At 47.0% G+C, this 19,453-nt stretch overlaps 1 protein-coding gene across 1 annotated transcript; it reads left to right on the top strand.

The window, feature by feature from the left end:
• Positions 1-1,356: 1,356 nt before the first annotated feature.
• On the top strand, positions 1,357-5,467 carry LOC134430074 (serine/threonine-protein kinase PAK 1-like). The gene is made up of 4 exons (XM_063177550.1): positions 1,357-1,607; positions 2,009-2,205; positions 3,524-3,661; positions 5,046-5,467. The coding sequence occupies exons 1-4, from the start codon at positions 1,457-1,459 to the stop codon at positions 5,136-5,138; spliced, it is 579 nt and encodes a 192-aa protein (XP_063033620.1). The 5' UTR covers positions 1,357-1,456; the 3' UTR covers positions 5,139-5,467.
• Positions 5,468-19,453: the final 13,986 nt, after the last annotated feature.

The following is a 19,453-nucleotide window of genomic DNA, read 5'->3' on the forward strand; positions in this document are numbered from 1 at the left end:
GCAATGTTGTGAATTATTTAGACAGGTGAGAGGTCATGGTCTTATCCCATGGATGTGTGTTTACATAAAGCAAACATGAGAGGTTAAAAACCCACTTTGGTCAGTGACAGCAAGTAAAGCTGGTAATTTTTATTTATTCATATTTCTCTACTCATCTCCAATGGATGAGAAGAGAGTGCATCTTGTCTGCATGAGTCTTCCCTGGCACACCTATATTGATAATTACTCCAAAATTATTCAAAACCTGGATCAGCTGTATCTTCCTAACTCAATAGCCTCAAAGTTCACTGCCTCCTCATTTATTTGGGATTGATTTTTTAAAGTTTCTTAAGTGCAGATGAACCATCCTAAAGTGGATTTCCCTTGGATTGTTGCCCCTCTTTGCCATTGCTATGCATGCCAGGAAGACTAGGTGCTTATTTCCAGAAACACCATGCCTGGCATGTTTTTATCTGGGCTGTTTCTAAACTGCACTTTTCATTTGCTGCCCATCTAAGACATCTCCTTTTTCACAGATGTGTCTTTCTCTATGAGACTGCACAGATTGCAAATATTGCACAGCCAAGAGGGAATGTCCATTCCTTTGATTCTGTCCTTGTCACAAAGGCATCTGGAAATAAGAAACCTGGAAGCAAAAAATCAGCGTAGCCATGCATGTTCATCTCTACCCCCTTGTTTCCTTCTTTCAGCTACCTTCTGGGCGAGGAACTCTTGCTGGTTATAGAGTACATGGATGGAGGTGTCTTGAGCGACATCGTCAGCCAGACCTTCCTGTCTGAAGATGAGATGGCAGCCATCAGTTGGGAGGTCAGCAATCCCATCTGTGTTTCCAAGGGCTTGGGCAGGATTGTCTGGGAAACAGGGGCTCAGAACAGGAGAGGTTTCCTGTGCCGAGCTTTGTTTCTGTGTTGCTGGTATGCTATGGGCAAGTAAAAGCATCTCAAGTGAAAGGCCTGCCAGTGCCCCTGCACTCCCTGTACTCAGTGCCAGTACTCTTATCTCCTGCTGTTGTATTCTCACTCTGTCTCTTGTATTTGTAGTTGCTGTTCTCCACCTTGCCTCTCTAAATGTTTGCCTGGAGTCTGTCTTCACTGCATTCCTTGCCTGTAAAACAAAGTTGCTGGTGGCAGGATTTGAAACAAAGAGCAAAGAAAGAAGAGAGAGACTCGTTTCTCTCAGTGCTCAGCTAAAAAGGATAGGAGTGCAGCCAGAATGCTCTTTGCTTCTGAGCACATGCGCTGCAGCAGGAGTCATCCTGGCTGGTTGGCAGGGGACAGCCTACAACAGCAGGTGCTGTTGCTCTTTCAAAAGCTGACGTGCCTTTCCTCAGAAAGGTCCTGCTCTGCAAGTGTTGGAGCAGAAAGCTCTTCGTCTCAGTGGCCATGACTGTTCTGCCATTACTCCCCATTCCCCTGGAGAGGGAATCTTTTAGATTCTTTGTTTCCTTTCTTGTGTGATGAAATCACATCACTCATTTTTGCTCTTCTGTTTCTGTTTTCTCGCTCAGTGCCTGCAAGGACTGGATTTTCTTCATGCAAACGATGTGATCCATCGAGACATGAAGAGTGACAACATCCTTCTCAGAACGGACGGTTCTGTCAAACTGGGTCAGTATATTCTTGGTCAGGTGCAGCGTTCCAGGGATGTGGGTGTGGGGCTTCTTGGCGTGACTGCCAGCTCCCCAAAAATGGTGCTGGTGGCAGTGCAGGGACCCCTGCTGCGAGCTGAGGGCACAGTTGCAATGTGCACAGAGGTAGAAGGAGCCACAAGCAGTCAAGAGTGGCCTTGCTCTGTGTGGGTCCCTTCCAGAGGGAGGGAGTTACAAGTCTAAAGTCTCCAAAGAACAAAAGCCACTGCTGTATGCAGTGTAAAACATGGGGGGATTTTTAAAGTCGCCAATGCCAGGAGATTCAACAGAGCAATTTCAAACTTCTACTGGGGAATTCTTTTGCTTGCTTTCCTAATTGCACAGAATTCAGATAAAACCAGTATTTTGTTTTCTCCTCAGCTGATTTTGGCCTCGCTACTCAGCTCAGCCCTGAGCAGAGCAGACGGTGCTCGGTAACCGGGACTCCTTGGTGGATGGCGCCTGAAGTGGTGACAGGTCAACCATATGGCCCCAAAGTGGACATATGGTCTTTTGGAATTGTGGGAATTGAAATGATAGAACAAGAACCTCCTTACTTGGGCGAAAGTTCTGGCACGGTAAGGAGCAAATACTCACTGATCCCACTGTCTTTCTCACCTGTCCCATGTCCTGTGTGCCACTGGACAAAATCCCATTGCCATCTGCTGGAACTACTTCCACCAAGGTCCCCTCCTACAAATGTCCCTGCAACACATCAGCATCTGCTGTACTTTTGCTTGCATCAGTGGGGGAACTCAAGCCTTACCACATGCAAACAAACTCCATTCTCACTCAACACTTTCCTTTGGGTTAGTGGTCCCAGTTCTTTTGTCTTTGTAGATGGCCTTAATAACAGGGAAAAAGCATCTTAAAAGTGTTGTTATCTTTCCAGAAATGAAGGAAGGAAACCCAAACCCAACAAAGTTTCTAAAACCGTGGTCTTTAGAGAGGAACCTAACCCTGTGTGCAGTTTCTTCTCACTGGAAAACATGGGCATGAGGGTGTAATGCACAGAGTCTCTTCTGCTTCTTGTGCAGTGCTGCTAAAACACTCAGTGACCGTGTTTCTCTCCTAGTCCAAGCAACATTCTGCATGTCACCAAGCCAGAGCCTGGTGATGTGGAGAGCCTGCCAAAACCTCCTGTTTGTTTCCTGGCACTTTCTGGCATGGGCCTACCATTAATGCATTGACTTGAGCAGCCAAATGACTAGAGGGTGTCCATAGGGATGGAACCTCTCCTTCTGACCTAGACAATTTTTCTTTGGCTGCAAAAATGGGAAGCTGAAATTTTCAGACTGCTGAGAGACAGAGCTGCAAGTGGCTCCTGTGTGCCCAAGCAGGCATTTTCATCCCAATACATTTGTGCAGGCATCTTAATGTGTCTGTGTTGAAGAGGAGATTGTAAATGTTTGTTTTCCTACCTGGGTATTAACTGATGGATTTCCTTTCTTTTCTTCCAATTCCCATTGTTTTCAAGAACAGCACAAAAAGCTGGATGAGTTTTGTTCTAGGGCACGTGCGCTTAAAGGACCAACAAGCACTGCAGAGATGCCTTTCATGTAGTAACCCTTGAAATTAGTTAGTATAGCAAAGTCCCTCTTCCAAAAACCATCTCAAGCTGGCATGAATCCTCAGAGAAGCAAATGTCCTTTTGCTGATGTAGTTCCCACTAACTAGGTTAGCAATGAAATCAGCTGCCAAGGCAAGATCTGCAGGATGGTGGAAAAGCTGTGGCTGCATCGGGGTTTGGGTTTTTGGTTGGTAAAGGAAAGTCATCTCTGGGTCTGTGCCAGGGCAGAAACTGCCACTGAAGAACAGAGGTTAAACAAAGGGATCTGGGAGAGCCTTAGAGATGTGAAAGCAGGAGGTGGAGCCTGGTGTCTTCTTTCTCTCCAGGCTACATACCTGATAGCCACAGTAGGGACTCCACAGCTGCGGCAGCCCAAGCTCCTCTTGGCTTTGCTGCGTGACTTCCTGAGCTGCTGCCTGCAGACAGACGAGGAGCAGCGCTGGTCTGCCAAGGAGCTCCTGCAGGTAAAATGTGAAGGGGCTGCAGGTGAAACAGGCTCTGAGGGATGGGCTCCTCCTCCACTCAAGCCCAAGGCAGCAGATGAGCCCCCTTCCTCCTCACCTCCACTCTTGCTGCTCTTCAAATGAAAATGGTGAGGAATCCTAGACTGGGCTGGGCTGGCAGGGCCCTGTAAGTGTCCTCTGGTGCAAGTGTTCTGCAATGAGCAGGGACATCTTTAAAGAGATCAGGTTGCTCAGAGCCCGTTGCCACCGGAGCCGGAATGGTTGCAGGGATGGGGCACCTACAAGCTCTTGGGGCAAGCTGTGCCAGGGTGGCACCATGCTCTGAGTACACAAGTTCTTCCTTAGACCTACTCTGATTAGATGCCCTTAGTGTTTAAAAATATTTGTCCATATCCTATTGTAACTGGCCCTGTTAAAAAAGATGTCCCCCACTTTCTTCAAAGCCACTCTGAAGTCTTGGAAAGTGGCAATAAAGTCTCCCTGGGGCCTGTCCTTCACAAAACTGAATAACTCCAGCTCCCTCTGCATTTCCTGTGAGGAGAGGTGCTCTGTCCTCTGACTGTGTCTGTTGCCCTCTTTTGTGATTTGGTGGAGTATTCAGTTTTATCTAATGGCAAAAGAATTGAAGTAGAGCAATGCAGGGTACAGAGACATGAAATGGTGGTGGAGGAACCCAAGGAAGCCAGTCCCAGCCTAAGGGCCAGAGATTTGGCTGTGGGCAGGAGGGGCTGTGGGGGGCTCACTCTGAGCCTCTGAGGGGCTCTGGTTGGTGCCCCCCGGCCCACCCTCAGAGGTTTCTGCCATGCAAACAGGGACAGCTGGGAGGGACTTGTCCCAGCCCCATCTGCTGCCTGGCACGCTCAAGCAGATGGGAACTGTGCCAGGGTTACTGCCAGGTTGTGTGGCAGAGAGGGAAATGCAGGGCCCAGTGCCACTGGGCTGGCCCTGCTGGGAAGGAAGGTGCCAACCAGCACACGAGGGGCAGGGCATGGAAAGGCAGACACTGCTTTCTGTCCCTGTGGGAATCAGCACAGTGCCTGTCTTTCAAAGGCAGGGACCTATGTGAGTCATTGGAGTTTCCTGAAAGGAAGAAAACCCCGGGACAGAAAGCACCATTTCTAGAGCACTGGCAGGGCAAAAATCCCAGCATGATGAAGACATCACAATAAACAGATGAGTGGGATTCTGGGCCAGGTTTGCCTGTGATGGCAAGGTCTTGCACATTGGGGATGACTGGGGAGCAGATGGTCCCATTGCTCCTCTTTCTGGGTCTTTCCAGGAACTTGATGTATCCTGATTGAGTCCCTGAAGCAATGAGCTTGGAAAGTAATGGTTCACTGTTCTTTGTTTTTTTTTTTTTTTTTTTTTTTTTTTTGGTGGACAGCATCCATTTGTAACTTCAGCCAAGCCACCATTCATCCTGGCACAAGTCATCAACTCAGTGAAGAAGACAAATAACCCTAACCCTAAACTCTAAACCTAAAACCTAACCCTAACCTTAAATGCTAACCCAAACCCTAACCCTATCTCTATCCCTTACCCTTACCCTTACCCTTTCTCTAACCCCAACCCTCAGCCTAAGCCAAAGCCTAAACCGAAACCCAAACAGGAACCTAAGTCTAAGCCTAAGCCTAAGTCTAAGCCTAAAACTAAGCCTAACCCTAGGAGATGAGAACATAGCAATCATTTCAAGATGTTATCTCTGTTACCAATTTAGAGTAGGATTGTAGAGTAGGGTTGCTAAAGAGATTTGTAGCATAGAATTATAGATTAGAGTTGTAATTAATAAAGTTTCTGAAACATCAACTCACTTGGAAGATTCTCCTCCTTCTGACCCCTTCAGAAAATTCAACATTTTTTTCTGAATTACCAATAGTTTTTTCTTGGTACTAAGTCACACATATGGCTTTTTTTTGTATGGTTTCATAAGTGAGGAGGGCTCTTCTTCATTCATCCTCTCCAGACTGCACTGCCTTTGGAATATGACCCACTGGCTGGTTATGGCACAGCTGTGGTATTTCTAGTTGAGGCAGAAAGGGCAATGGCATTTGAACGCAAAACCAAAGGAAGAATGAGGCAGCCCAAACATCTTGTGCAGATGCAGGCCTTCAGCTGTGACTGGAGAGCAATGGGGTTCCTGCCACTTGGATTTGTAGCCCTAAATGCAATAATCTCTTTGGCTGGAGGAGAGCCTTGCTCAAGTGAGAAAGCAGAAAGATCAGAGAGGGTGCTCGGGAAGGTCTCTTGTGGCGCAGAGCTGTCAGCGCCTGTGAGGTGAGAGCGGGCCCGGCCTTGCCTGGGCTGGAGCCCCAGCAGAGCCCCAGCAGGGGCCGGAGCAGCCTGAGCCCCGGCAGAGGCAGGCTGGAAGGAGGCCCTTGGAGCTGTAAGAGACAGCAGCCGGGCCCTGGGTGCCTCTTGCTGGGAGCGGGCGAATCCTCCGCTCTCAGAGCCCAGGTGGCAGCTGGCTGCTGCCGAGGGGAAGCGCAGCCGTGCTGGGCACAGCCTGGCCTGGGCGCCATGGCCGTCTGGAGTGTGCCCAGGAGCAGAGAAAGGCCAAGGGCAGCCGCGGGCCGCTGGGCTGCCTGAGGATTCCTCCTCTTCTGCCGGCTGCCCTGCAACTCCTGGCAAAGGCCAGCAGTGTGTGCAGCACTCTGGGCACCGGGCCAGGGAGCCGGGCTGCTCGGCAGGCTGGAGCACAGGGCAGCTCCTTCAGGCCCGGCACTTGTGCCAGGGAAGCGAGGCCAGCGTGAGGCAGGGACAGCTTGGCAGGGCCCATCTGCAGGAGCCAGCGCCTCACGCAGCTCTGGGAGGAAGCGCCTGCAACTCTGCAGTTCTGCACTGAGCCAGAGCAAAGGTGTGAGATGCAGAGTGTTTGGCAGAAATATTCAGGCCCACCAGGCCAGCCTGCTTTGTGCTCTGTGGTGCACAGCAAGCGCTGTGCAATGCAGCTCTGAGCTGCTGGGAGAGAGGCAGTCGGGGATGTGCCTGAGGTGAGTCAAGGGCTTAGCTGAAAATGTAATGAGGAAAATTGAAAAGTGCAGATGGGTCGAGGGCCCAGCTGGGAATAGAATTGGGATAGTAGAAGATTGCATATTTTAGTTAAGATTTTAAAATGAGGTAAGAAGCTAAGTTAGTAATACAGGTAGCAGAAATCATGTGCCTTAGTTAAAGAGTACCAAATATATTAGGAACATAAAGCTAGGAGTGACAGGGATAGAGGAAGCAATTGTGAAGAAGCTGAGACCGTAGAAAGACCTTGCCTTAAGAATAATTGAACAGTTAGGAGAGGCTTGGACCATGAGCAGCAGGTGAAAAGGTCTTTGCAACTGGCCATGGGAGGAGAGTTCACCATGAGGAAGACTGCTTTCTTCCTCCCATACAACCACTCCCTCATTTCAAAATCCCACCAATCCAGTTAAGGGAATACAATTGTGCAGCTGTAATAGATATTCAGCTGATAAAAATGCAAAGCAGGCAGGTAATAATTATGTATTATGGGTCCTTAGAAACCTAATGTAAAACCTTTTCTGTAGAAATAGAGAGCAGGAGTCTGCAACTCCTTGCACATGTCTCTGGAAACTAGTTCACATGTGACCACGGCTGCAATAAATACCCTTCTTTTCTACTACAATTAGTTGAAGAGTCATCTGTCCGTGCTTCAAGGGTTATGCTGGAGTAGTGAACTGATTTGGATGAGAGCAGAAGAGTTTCAGCAGGCAAGTTTTGGAAGAGATGGAAGGCTCTTGTGACTGAAGGGAAAGCCATTTGGAATGGAGAAATGATCCCAAAGTCCATCCAATTGTATCTTTGTGTCTGAATTGAAATCAGAATGATTATAGATAGCTTCATGCAATTTGTCTACAAATTTATCAAAGTCTTCATTCTTTCTTTGACAAATCTGTGTAAAAGACATAGTGTGTAACTTATCTGGAAGTGCAAGAAATGCATTACATGCTAGTTGTTGGCTCATCTGTAAGACTTGATCAATGCTCCTAGCCTGGGCAGTGGCAGTAGCCCAGGGCCCTTTGCCAAGTAACTGTTGTGCTGTTAAACCATACAGAGGATCGCCCTGCACTCTAGGTCTTGCAGCTTCTTGAGCACACTTTTCCTCCCAGCTTTTATGAAACTTCACCTGCTGATAGGGTGGCATTCTAAGTCTTATTAGGGTATGCACATCAGCTGGAATTAATGCGTTAGATGGAAAAATATACTGCAGAAGTGACTGTGCAAGTTGGCATTTTCAGCCAAATTGTGAAAATGCAGCTCTCATCTTTTCTAAAATCTTCCAATCAAAAGGTTCTCAAACTCTACTTGCAGCATTAGTTACTACAAGAAAAGCTTCTACATCTTTGGAGAGAAAAGTCCCTTCTACAATAGCTTCTGCAATAACTTTTTTCTACTTTTGTTTCTCTTTGGTGGAGATAAAGCTTGGCCTGCAATTCCTCAGAAAGGATTAGGAGGACCATGCTAGTTTGGGAAATTGACACTGTTTGCCCCTAGTATTCAACAGATGCTTGACATCAGGCACAAATTCCAACGTCCAAAATGTAGTGAGCATCTATTAGGCTCGGACTGCAAGGATAATGTAGAATTGTGGAATTGGCCTTCGGTTATCCTGGCATCACTTTTTACACCAGGATTAGCTTCATCACAGGCCCTGACATCATTCAAACGATTGGCTTGTTGGACAGGAAAACAAATTAACATTACATCTGCAATCCGGAATGAGCTTACCACTGATGTAGGTAGCATACACCACGCTGTGTTACAGGATAGGACTGCTATAAATTTTTTGTTGCTAGCACAAAAGGGCAGGGACATGCACCAAAGATTCCTCTATTAGTCCCCATTGAAATCGTAAGATTCCTTTTCCCTTCTCGAAAGGAAATTTCATTTTCTTTTCGGGAAGGGAAAAGGGATCTTGCGAATCCCAAAAGAAAGGCTTACAAACACTCTGAAAGGCGATAGGTTCCAATGAAATGCAATTGAAAAAAGCAGAAAATCGGGAATTTTAGTGTCTTCCAAAAATAGGCTGTGAAGAAATCTGCTGCATTGCAAAGGACCAAAACATGCCAAAACTAAGCTCACAAATGTTGCAAAAGCAGGGGAAAAAGTCAAGGAGGAAGACACAATTTAGGGGGCAAGATATGAGGGACATGGCATGAATACTTAAAACAATAAAAAAAAAAAAACAAAAGAAAAAATCTTTCCCAAAGTCAAAGGCATCAAAATACAGGCAGGCCATAAGCCAGCAAGTGTAGGCACATGCAGCAAAGCTTGCCAAAATTGATCCCCACTGACGGCTAAAACAGAAAAGAAGGACCTACAAACACGCTGGAATGGAGACACCATCAAAGGAATTACAATTTGAGGAGAAAAAAAGAAAACTTGGGAAATTTAGTGACTCTAAGAAAATGACATAGGATTATATCAGGTGAAGTACAAAAGACCAAAACATGCCAAAACTAAGCTCACAGATGTTGCAACAGCAGGGGAAAAAGTCAAGGAGGAAGACACAACTTAGGGGGAAGATATGAGGGACATGGCATGGACAGTTCAGGAAACAACCAAAAAAAGAAAAAAATATTTGCAAATATCAAAGCCATCAATTGCAGCCATGTCATACGCCAGCAAGTGCAGGCGCATGCAGCAAAGCTTGCCAAAATTGATCCCCATTGAAGGCCAAAACAGAAAAGAAGGAGTTACAAACATGCTGGAATGGAGACCCCATCAAAGGAATTGCAATTGCAGGAGAAAAAAAGAAAATTTGGGAAATTTAGTGACTCTAAGGAAATGGCCCGGGATTATATCAGGTGCAGTGCAAAGGACCAAAACATGCCAAAACTAAGCTCACAGATGTTGCAAAATCAGGGGATAAAGTCAAGGAGGAAGACACAACTTAGGGGGCAAGATATGAGGGACATGGCATGGACACTTCAGAAAATAACCAAAACAAGAAAAAAATCTTTCCCAAAGTCAAAGCCATCAAAAGGCATGGAATGCCATCAAGGGCAGGGACATGCACCAAAGATTCCTCTATTGGTCCCCATTGAAATCACAAGATTCCTTTTCCTCTCATCCTTGGCTTTGCCATTCCAGTATCCACCATCTGCATCCTCTACACCATGATGCTTTACAAGCTGAGGAACATGCACCTGATCTCCAATGCCAGAGCCCTGGACAAAGCCAAGAAGAAAGTCACCATCATGGTCTTCATAGTCCTGGCTGTGTTCCTCTTCTGTTGGACCCCCTTCCATCTGGCCACCATCGTTGCTTTGACCACTGACTTACCCCAGACCTCCATGGGTTATTTCAGTTTAATCAAAGCAGCTGTTATCTCAGAAAGAGGATCATGCTTAATTTATAATAAAAGTTCTGCCAGAAACATTATTCCTTTGTTTCCCTCAACCATTCACTAAAAGCCCTCAGTCACTTAAGAACTTTTTAAATAATTTCTAGTATTCACTACATGGCCAATTACTAAAGGAGCTCTGACCCTGCAGGGCAGTTAATGACCTTCTCTGACATATTTCTTACATGTATTTTTTTTTCCCAACATTTTCTTCATCAGCAGCTAACCAGGTACCTTGCCCTTTTTATCTCCTGTTCAATCCATTTACTCTCATCCTCCATGGCACGGCACATGAGGTTTCCACAGAACCAGCCTGCACCAGTGTTGTAATGCGTTTTTAAGTTTCTCTTATGTTCTCCCATTTTATGTATTGTTTCCCCCTTTGTACCTTGTATGATGGTTCTTCCCTCCCCAGTTTTCCCGCCACAGCTCTCCTTGCAGTTATGTTACTATGGTTACCCCTGCCCCCCTTAGCTGTCAATCGCTCAAGTTATGTAACTTCCCCTCCCCTATTGTACCATATAAGTAAGTTTTTCCTCCTCCCTGGGCCCAGTCAATCACCCCCCACTCCTCCCAGTGTTCGAGAACTTTCTTCTCTTTGGGGGTTGTGCTTGGCTGGGGTCCCGGGGCTCCTCCTTAACTTTATGTCTATTGGATATGTTTGTTTGTCAGTTATGTTATGCACCTCCCTATATGTTCTGCTATTGGCTAGCTGGGTTTCCCTCCCTTCTCCACCCCTTACCTTTAAAACCTTGCCTCTCCTCTTGTTCCTGGCCGTTTGCTGGTTGTTGCCCTCCCTCTGTTGGTACCTGCCATCCTTCAATAAACCGACTTCAACCCCCAGCAAGTGGTCGCTCCCTTTCCTCGTCTCGTCCAGCGTGTATAATCCAGTCCGCGATCCAGCCTAGCCCGAGGCCACGACGCCAAGGGGGGCTGGCCTCAGATGCAGCAGGGGCATCGGCCGTTTCCCCTCTAGCTAGCCAGACTTTGGGCCACATACGCCCTCGCGCACACCAGCCACTATTTCACAACTCACCCGTAAAATCCCAGTCTTTGACACTTCCACCTCTTCATCTTCCCATCCAGGGAGGGCAGTCAAGGTCAGCCAGATGCAAACGAGTGTTTGAAGCTGAGGTGTGATGAGGCACTGATTGCTTGATGAGTACAGGAGGAGGAAAGGTCTTGGCTGTGCCTTGGTTCTTAAATCATCCTCAGTTGTGCAGGAAAATTAAGGACAGAGCAATGATGCTTCTCTGACTAGCTTCCCCATGGCATTGTTCCTGTCACCAAGTTAAAGACAGGCAGGTCACACATGTTCTCTTTCTCTGACTCCTGCTGGGATGACAACATTGAAAAATAGAAAAAAATTATAATTATCAGGGGTTTTCATAGTGTGAGCTCAGGATTCCCCATGCTCTTGCAGAGGGGGAATGTTCATCAGGCAAAGGATATGAGAAGGAGCTTCAAATTGCCCAAAATCCCAGTAAAAATATTTTTTTCGTATGGAAACCTTCACCAAAGCTGGTCACACTTCAGGCCCTTTGTGCCCCCATTTCCTGATGTGCATCTCCCAGTGGGGTCTTCCCACTGCTCCAGGGAGCCCACACAAACCTTACAGCCCCCCACAAACACACCCCCCAGGAGCTGCACCCTTCCCTCCAAACCTGGGTACCTGCAACAGCCACCTCTGTGCTGAGCTGAGCCTGTTTCTCCCCAAAAGAAGGTGCTCAGTTTATCCTTGGAAAGACTGACAACAGCATTCTTGTTTTCTTCAAAAGAGCCATTATTTTACAGCTGTAATCTCCACACTGATACTTTATTCCCTTAAAGTGTCCAAGTACACAGGCAGCATCAAGGAAGGCACTGAAGTAAGTCAAGTTTAACCCCAAAGAGCTCTCAGCTCCCTGTGAAAGCTGAGAGAAGCAGTAGAGAAAGAATGAATGCTCCTGTAATGGCATCTAACAGCCGCAGGGCAAGGGAGAAGTTGGGTTTAGAGAATGAAGAAAAAGCACTAAGTAATAAAAGGTGAGAAAAATCCATCACTCGAACAGGTAAATGAAGGTAAACCACTTGAAGAGACAGACTTAAGATGGAGAGAAAAACCCCACAATTAATAATGTTCATGACACCCAGAGGCAAAACAAGCCCAGGGGATCAGGAAAGAGGTAAGCCTGTGCTCCAAGGAACAGCAGAAATGAAGTGAGAGCTCTGGAGGGAACAAAAGAAAGAGGCACTCTGAAGAACGGAAGAAATTCCTCCCCACAAGGTGTTTGTTTTGGTTTTTTTAAATCAAGAGTCTCTTATATGATGTGGTAGAAATACAGAAAAATAAAGGTCAGGAGAAGCATGGTTGATTGGGAACATTCCTGCATAGCAGACAAGATACGTCCTTGTGCAAATTATTCCATGCCACACTCACATATTTAATTACTTCTTTTCCTCTCCCTGGGGAAGCAGAGTTGCTTTATTTACTCCAAGTAATATTTACTCCCTTCTCCCTGGCAAAGAACAAGCTCCCATCTTGGCAAGGGCTCGCTGGTTTACTTAATGCTCATCACAGCCATGCTAAGGAGAGTGGAGCAGGTTAATTTATCACTTGTTACAATGATTAACTTGCCCAGCTGCCGGGTCCAAGAGCCCCAGAGTGCCTCAGGTTATACAGGATCACAGAAGGAAAAGCTCCATTGCATTAAGCTGCTGCCACACTGGCCCTCTCTGCCTGTCAAATACACTCAGATACTCTTGCACTGCCCTTTGAAAATCCCCCATAAAATACAAATGAAAATCCCTCATCACCTGTGGGAAAGCACAGCTGGGTTCTGCTCAGGGCATTTCAAACTATGTGGGGTATTTGTGAGCTCCCCTTGCAAAGGCAGCATCTCAGGAAAACCAGAAGTTTCTTTCCATGGACTCACCATACTCAGGACTCTTCCCCTAGACCAGATTGCTCCAAGCCCCATGCAACCTGGCCTTGAACACTTCCAAAGGTGACACAACCACAGCTTCTCTGGAACCTGTTTTGCTCCTCCCAGATCTAAAATCATACCCCAACTTAGCAGCCTCAGACACAGATTTCTATTAAATATCTACATTTTTCTAGGAAAGAAATATGGCAAACCTTGTTTGCATCCAACTTTGCAAAATCAACACAAGCTCTTCAGAAAGGGCTGCTGCCCACTTTTCTTATTTTTCCCCATTTGGTGGAACATTTTCATTCTGTTGTTGTTTGAAGCAATATTTTAATATATATGGCTGAGCTGCTTAAAATAGTACAGCAAGATACTTGTGTGAGGGGTGGAAAACTGAGCTCTCTCACATCCAGTGTTTCTGTTGTTGGAAGTTTTAAATCCCACCTCTCTGGTGGGATGAAATAGGTGCTACTGATCCAATTTCTAAAGTATCATGCATCAAGCTGACACTATTTTAAGACTTTAAAAACCCCAGCCAATGTAAACAAACCCCTCTGCTCTTTTCCATTTTCTTTGTTCCACAGTTTATGACAGAAGACAGGAGAGAAAGATTGTTTTGGGGACAATGTTTTCAGCACTCTAAAAATAATATAAAAACTGCTCTGCCACACTCTCAGCTGTTACAGCCCCAAAAAGCACAGGCTGTCTTTGCTCATGGAGTCACAATTGTGGTGGGATTTCTACCACACCAGAGGACAATCAATTTTTTGTTTTCTCCTGGAAATAACTACAGCACTTCTGGGTAGCAAGGCAAACATGAGCCTCTTTTAATGGCCCTTGAAACTGGCCATGTGAAATGAGGGACACAAAGCCAAAGGCCAGCTGAACCTGTGATCTCTGAATGTCTTCACAATCTTCCCAGGAAGAGGAATGGCAATCACTGTTCTGCCAGGGAAACTGCATCTGCTGGGAATGGGGTGTAGAAAATGTGCTTTCTGCTCCTCTCAGAGCCAAAATTCCTACACGTTTCTTGTAAGTCCCTCTTAGAAAAGGACCATGTTCAGCTGAGTGACAGTGAAGCAAAATGGCAATCCAGGAATAAATGTTCCTGTGCACAACATCCTCCATTCACATGGATGCTTCCTCACTGGCACACAGGAGCAAGGAAGGAACAAAAACGCATCATTATACATAAAGTCAGATGTGTTGAGGGATGAACAGATCTCACAGGCATATGGAAACCTCCCCTGAAAACCCAGTTCAGGGAGAGCCTGAGCTGTTTTGTGGTTCCAGGCATGAAGATGCTCAGGACCTTCCACAGATGCTCAGGATTGTGCCTGGATCTTGCTCTGGAAATGCCAGTGGCTCAGCTGAGAGCTGTGGGGATGATTTACACTGCACTGAGAGAGGCCACAGTCCTGCAAGGGTCTTTTATCAGGAGCAAACAGCAGCCTGGAGGGTGGAGAATGCTGGGTCTGAACCACTGCTTATCCTTCACCTTAATGTGGAGCTGCCCCCAAAGTTGCCATGTATCACTTTTTATTTTTCTCCTGTTGGGTATATTTTGGAGCAGCTGTTTTATGTGGCTTTTTATGGTGAAGCAGCCATTTGCCTGCTGTGATATCCTCACAACTAACACTAACTCCTTATTCCCTTTGGTTTTATTTGGGGTTTGTTATCTGTTTGATTGGTTTGCGTGGGTTTGTTTATTTGGGTTTTTGTCTGTTTTGGTTTGAACTTTTTATTTGCTTTTTTATAAATGACTGGTAAAGTTGGCATGGCCAAACTCAAGAAAATGTAAACCAGGCTTGACTTTCAAGAAATTACTTTTGGCTGAGTTTAGCTGCACCCCCAAGCTCAGGATCACCAGTATATTTGCAGGTTTTGCTCTGCATCATCAACCTGCCCAGACTCTGCTTGGTGTTTCACAAATGGAGAAGACAGTGGACATTGTGCCAAGCTTCATTTCAAACAGAAAAACCATCAGCATGACAAAAAAGAAGAAAAAAATAAAATTGACCAGTTAGAACAGAACAAGTGTCCCACCATCTTCCCCTCCACTGTTATTAATTTTGTATATTTAGAGGCAAATCTAGGTCTAAAGCTTCCATCTCTCAGTTCCTGACGCTATTTGCTACCCTTCAGCTTTGACATCCCCTGATCTGACTGACTGCTGTCCAAGTGGGACTGGGGATGCTCAGCCTGAAAAGAGGAGACACTGGGAGGCCCCACTGTGGCTGTGCAGGACTGGGAGGGTCCCACAGGAAAGAAGGGGACAGAGTGTTCAACAGGGCCTGTGGTGACAGGGCAAGGGGGATGGCTTTCAACTGCAGGAGGCTGATTGAAGGTGGATCTAAGGAAGCTGCTGTTTTACACTGAGGGTGGTGAGGCACTGCCCAGGTTGGGCACAGAGGCTGTGCATGCCCCATCCTTGGGAACAGGGCTCCCCCAAGGTCTGGGGGAAGATTGCTCAGCTTGGAACAAGATGATCTTCAGGGTCCGTTTCAAGCCCAACCATTCAGGGATCCCCAGTGACCACTTCTGTTGACCCTGGAATCTTGGGATCTGTGTGATGTCACTTCCCACGTTCCAACTGGAACTGCCACCCCCCAGCAAAGAGCACAACTCAACCACTGGCCCTTGTGTCAGCCTACCGTGCGGTCTGCGCCTGCTCACCCTCGTGACTGTTCTTGCCGCCCTTCTTGCCACCTGCCTGCTGCTACTCCCATCAGTCCTGAGAGCTCCCTGGTGCCTGCATTTTGTCACCCCTCACTTCAGGATGCTCACGTTTATCCTTTGTCTAATTTGTCAGCTGAGGGAGGTATGGTGCCTTTCCATGGAGGTGGACACCTCCAGCTGCCCGAGTGGGCTGCAGCTCTGTGGGGATGGTGTGGGACAGGGACCCCACTCTGAGGTTTTGCCACCTCTGCAGGCTGTCATGGACACAGTGGAAGAGATGGAGGTGGATGTCCCGAGTCCTACAGTAGAGGATGTGGAAATGGAGGAAGAGACTGAAGAGATGGAGGTGGATATGGATATGGATGAAGAGATGGAGGTGGATGTTTATGATGAAGAGATGGAGGTGGATGTTTATGAGGAAGAGGAGGACATGGAAGTGGAAGAACACATTGAGGACATGGACGTTGATGTAAAAGACGAGGAAGAGGACATGATTTTGGGGTGAAGAACAATGCCAGCAGCAGGACAGGCACGTGATCCCCACAGGCAGAGTGGGTCCCCTGCTGCCAGACTGGAGCTAGGCTGGTCCCTGCTCAGGGACGTGGTACCTCGCAAACTGGAGTCTGGTGGCCACACACTGCCTGCCCTGTCCTCTCTTTGGGCCACTCAAGCTCCGTTCCAGACCCAGCCAAGCCCAGCTCTGGTAGCAGAGTCCTGCTTTGCCCACATGTGCCAACCTGGGGACACATGGAAGAGCCCTCTGTGCCAGATGCAGTGACCATGACACCTGCTTTTCTTCTACCCCTGATGAACATTCCAGACAGCGCTGGCACCCTTTTGTACATAGTTCTACAGTTCTACATTGTTCTGCAGTTTTTTGTATTTAGAATAGGATTTAGGACTTAAGACTTTAAGAATTATTTTTCTTCTACAAATAGATTTAATATAGTTTAGCTAGATAGGTTCTTATGTATATACGTTCTATGGATTGTTGTTGTTGTTGCAAATGTTCTTACATTCTAAAATTGTTCTGTATTGTTGTTGATAAACAATTCTGTAATAAACAATTTTTTTTTCACACCCCCATTCTCTTACCATTTGCACTGGGCCCAGGCAGCATTTGCAAAGTTGTGGTTTCCACTTGCTCCAGGTTCTCAGGGCTGGAGGTCCCCGGGGGAGCTGGCACAGCCACCCCAGGAGTGGGGGCACTTGTGCACAGAGGGGTCCCACTGACAGAGGTCACCCCCTCCCTGCAGTTTCTCTGGACACACCTGGTAGCTGCAGGGGCAAATCCCAGCGTGCCCTGTCCCATGGGATCCCATGTTGGAGCAGGGCTGAGCCCGCCTGCTCCTGCAGGGCCTCAGCCATGGCTCTGCCCTTGGGAGCCCCAGGGCTAAGGAGGGTGCGCTGGGCTGTGGGGAACCCCTGTTCCTGAGCACCCTGAGGGGCTGGACCAGCCTGGAGGGAGCCCCAGCCCTACATGGACCAAGATTTCCCTTGGAAACCCCGTCTGTGCCCAGACTCTGGTACAAGCACAACAGGAATTGATCCTCCTAGTTAAAGGTGTTAATTGGCACAAATTTATCCCTTGGAATTTCTAGTACAGTAAATGTCAGCACTTGTAATCCCTGTTCTGCACTCCCTGTTCAGGCACCAAAACATCTGAACCTGACAGAACATCTTTAATTAGCACCAACCTGCAGAGAGCTATGGGGGAGAACCTACCCCCAACAGCCAGAGAAACACTTGACATTGAAAGTCTGGGACAGAGCTGAAACTAAAGCATTTTAATGCCAAGAGAGAGGATTTTTTAATTGAACAATAATGAAAGCTTTTGGTCTCCTCACCTGCCACAGATGTGTATTGCCACGGTTTGCTTCTGGGTTATGACTGATTTTTATTAATCTGTTCAGAACTCTGCTGCTGTTCCTGGCTAAGGTGCAGAGATGATATTTCAGAGCCAGATGAGCTCAACACAGCTTGTGCAATACACAGTTTCCACACGCAGACATTCAGGCCATGCAAACTGATACTTTTTCATCTCTGTGCAAAGATGAGTGTTAGGACATCACTGACGTACCACACACTTCTCAGAGCTGTCCCTTTCATCCAGCTCCCCCCAGTCACTTCACAGATTTCACTCCAAGCAGTTTATCTCTGATAGAGTTCAGTGGCACATGGGATTTAATCCTGGTTTTTCTTCATCTTCTCCTGAGCTGTCTCCAGACACAATGTGTGGGCACTGTCTGACAGCAGCAGCATTAACGTGTCACCTCCCTGACACTGAGGTTCATGTCACAACTTTTCATCAAAAGCAGCAAATAAATGATTTCCCACTGTGTCCCACACAGCTCCATGGGGAGTTTGTGTGGCTGCAGTTCCAGCACCAGCCCTGGTGCACAGGAATTTCAGGAGGAGATACAGAAGGAATCAGCCTTTCACAGAGAAAAACATCAGTTTGCACGGCCCAGATCCCCTCAACACTCCAGACTCTGGTGACCCAGAATCTGCATTTATACTTAGGCCTCTGTGCCTTCCTTTTCTTCTCACTAAACTCCTCCCAGTTTCCCTCTTGCTCAGGTTCCCAAGATAATTAAAAGCAGCGTTAGGAGCAGAGATAGATGACGGGAACTGTCCCAAGGCTTGATAAAATTAATCTTTTCAGAGAAGGAGAGAAATTAATCTTTTCCAGCCAAGGAGAGAGGAAAAGCCTGCGTGAAAGAGGTGTGAAATCAAAGCAGTAATCAAATTTAGGTATAATGAGAGAAGCTGAAGAGTTTTTCAATGTTCAGAACAAGATTAGCAGCTCCAAGCGCAGGAGGGATGGGACAATTTCCCTATTGTAACAACTCTGTGATGCAAATTGCATCTCAAACCCTTCTCCCCAGCTCTGGAACCCGTTCAGCCACAAACATGGTGCTGAATTTTTAAAGCAAAGTGGAAGCTGGTCAGAGAGGTAGTTTGCAAATAAAAACCACAGAGGGAAGCACCAGCTGGAGCAGAGAGGGGCAGAGCCTGGCCCTGAGGTACAGCACAGCCTGAAACTCTAACAAATTAAAGAACTTTCCACTTGGTTTTTTTTCCCCCAGGAGCTACAGAAGCTGCTTTGTGGAATCCCTGTCTCCTTCACACCGCATCAGCCTGCAGGAAAGCCCAAGGATGAAGATTACAGCATCTTCAGCTGCTGCTTCCATCTCCTGACTCAAGTCTCACCGAAATCTATCACCACTGGGCCTTCCCAAAGCCTCAGATTCACTCGGTCTGTGCAGGACTTCAGTTCTGAGGAGCATGAAGGGAGATAAAGGCACTTGCAGACATCAGAGAAGCAATTGCTGCCTGAGGTGCATTTCACTGCCCAGGTTAGTGCCTCTAAAACCATCAAAATTAGCCCCTTTGACAGCACGAAGCCAACAGCAGGACATGAGGGCCTGCACATGGTTGGAAATGCCTTTTTTTAATATTCCTCTCCCCATCTCTCATTTCATGGTGCCATTGCAGGAGTTAATCACATCATTCAGCAGCAAGTCTTGGCAATCAGCTTCAGATGGATTTTTAGTGCTGAGCAAATAAGAGGCAATTTTACTTTGTCTCCAATGAATGAAATTTCATCTAAATCAAACTCTGTGTTCTGAGGCTGGCCAGGCACTAACCACTGCCAGGTCCCCAACCTGGATGTCTGTGGTGGTTTGACCAGGAAGAAGTGGGAATTCTGGGATGCTGTGGTCAAACCAATGGGTGCTTGGATTTTGATATTGGCACCTGGTGTAGCCAGTGGGGTTTTGGACACACCTCTGAGAACACCCAGGGGTTAAAAGCAGAGCTTCGGCCCTGGGAGGCTCTCTTGGGACTTCA

Source organism: Melospiza melodia, chromosome 27 (genome assembly GCF_035770615.1).
Source record: "Melospiza melodia melodia isolate bMelMel2 chromosome 27, bMelMel2.pri, whole genome shotgun sequence".
NCBI classification, from domain to species: Eukaryota; Metazoa; Chordata; class Aves; order Passeriformes; family Passerellidae; genus Melospiza; species Melospiza melodia.

Bases quoted from the DNA above. Each gene is read 5' to 3' on its own strand.
- LOC134430074 (XM_063177550.1), top strand. From the start codon at position 1,457: ATGAAATCACATCACTCATTTTTGCTCTTCTGTTTCTGTTTTCTCGCT. The intron at 1,608-2,008 runs GTCAGTATATTC...TTTTCTCCTCAG, and splicing joins GGACGGTTCTGTCAAACTGG to CTGATTTTGGCCTCGCTACT. The intron at 3,662-5,045 runs GTAAAATGTGAA...TTTGGTGGACAG, and splicing joins CTGCCAAGGAGCTCCTGCAG to CATCCATTTGTAACTTCAGC.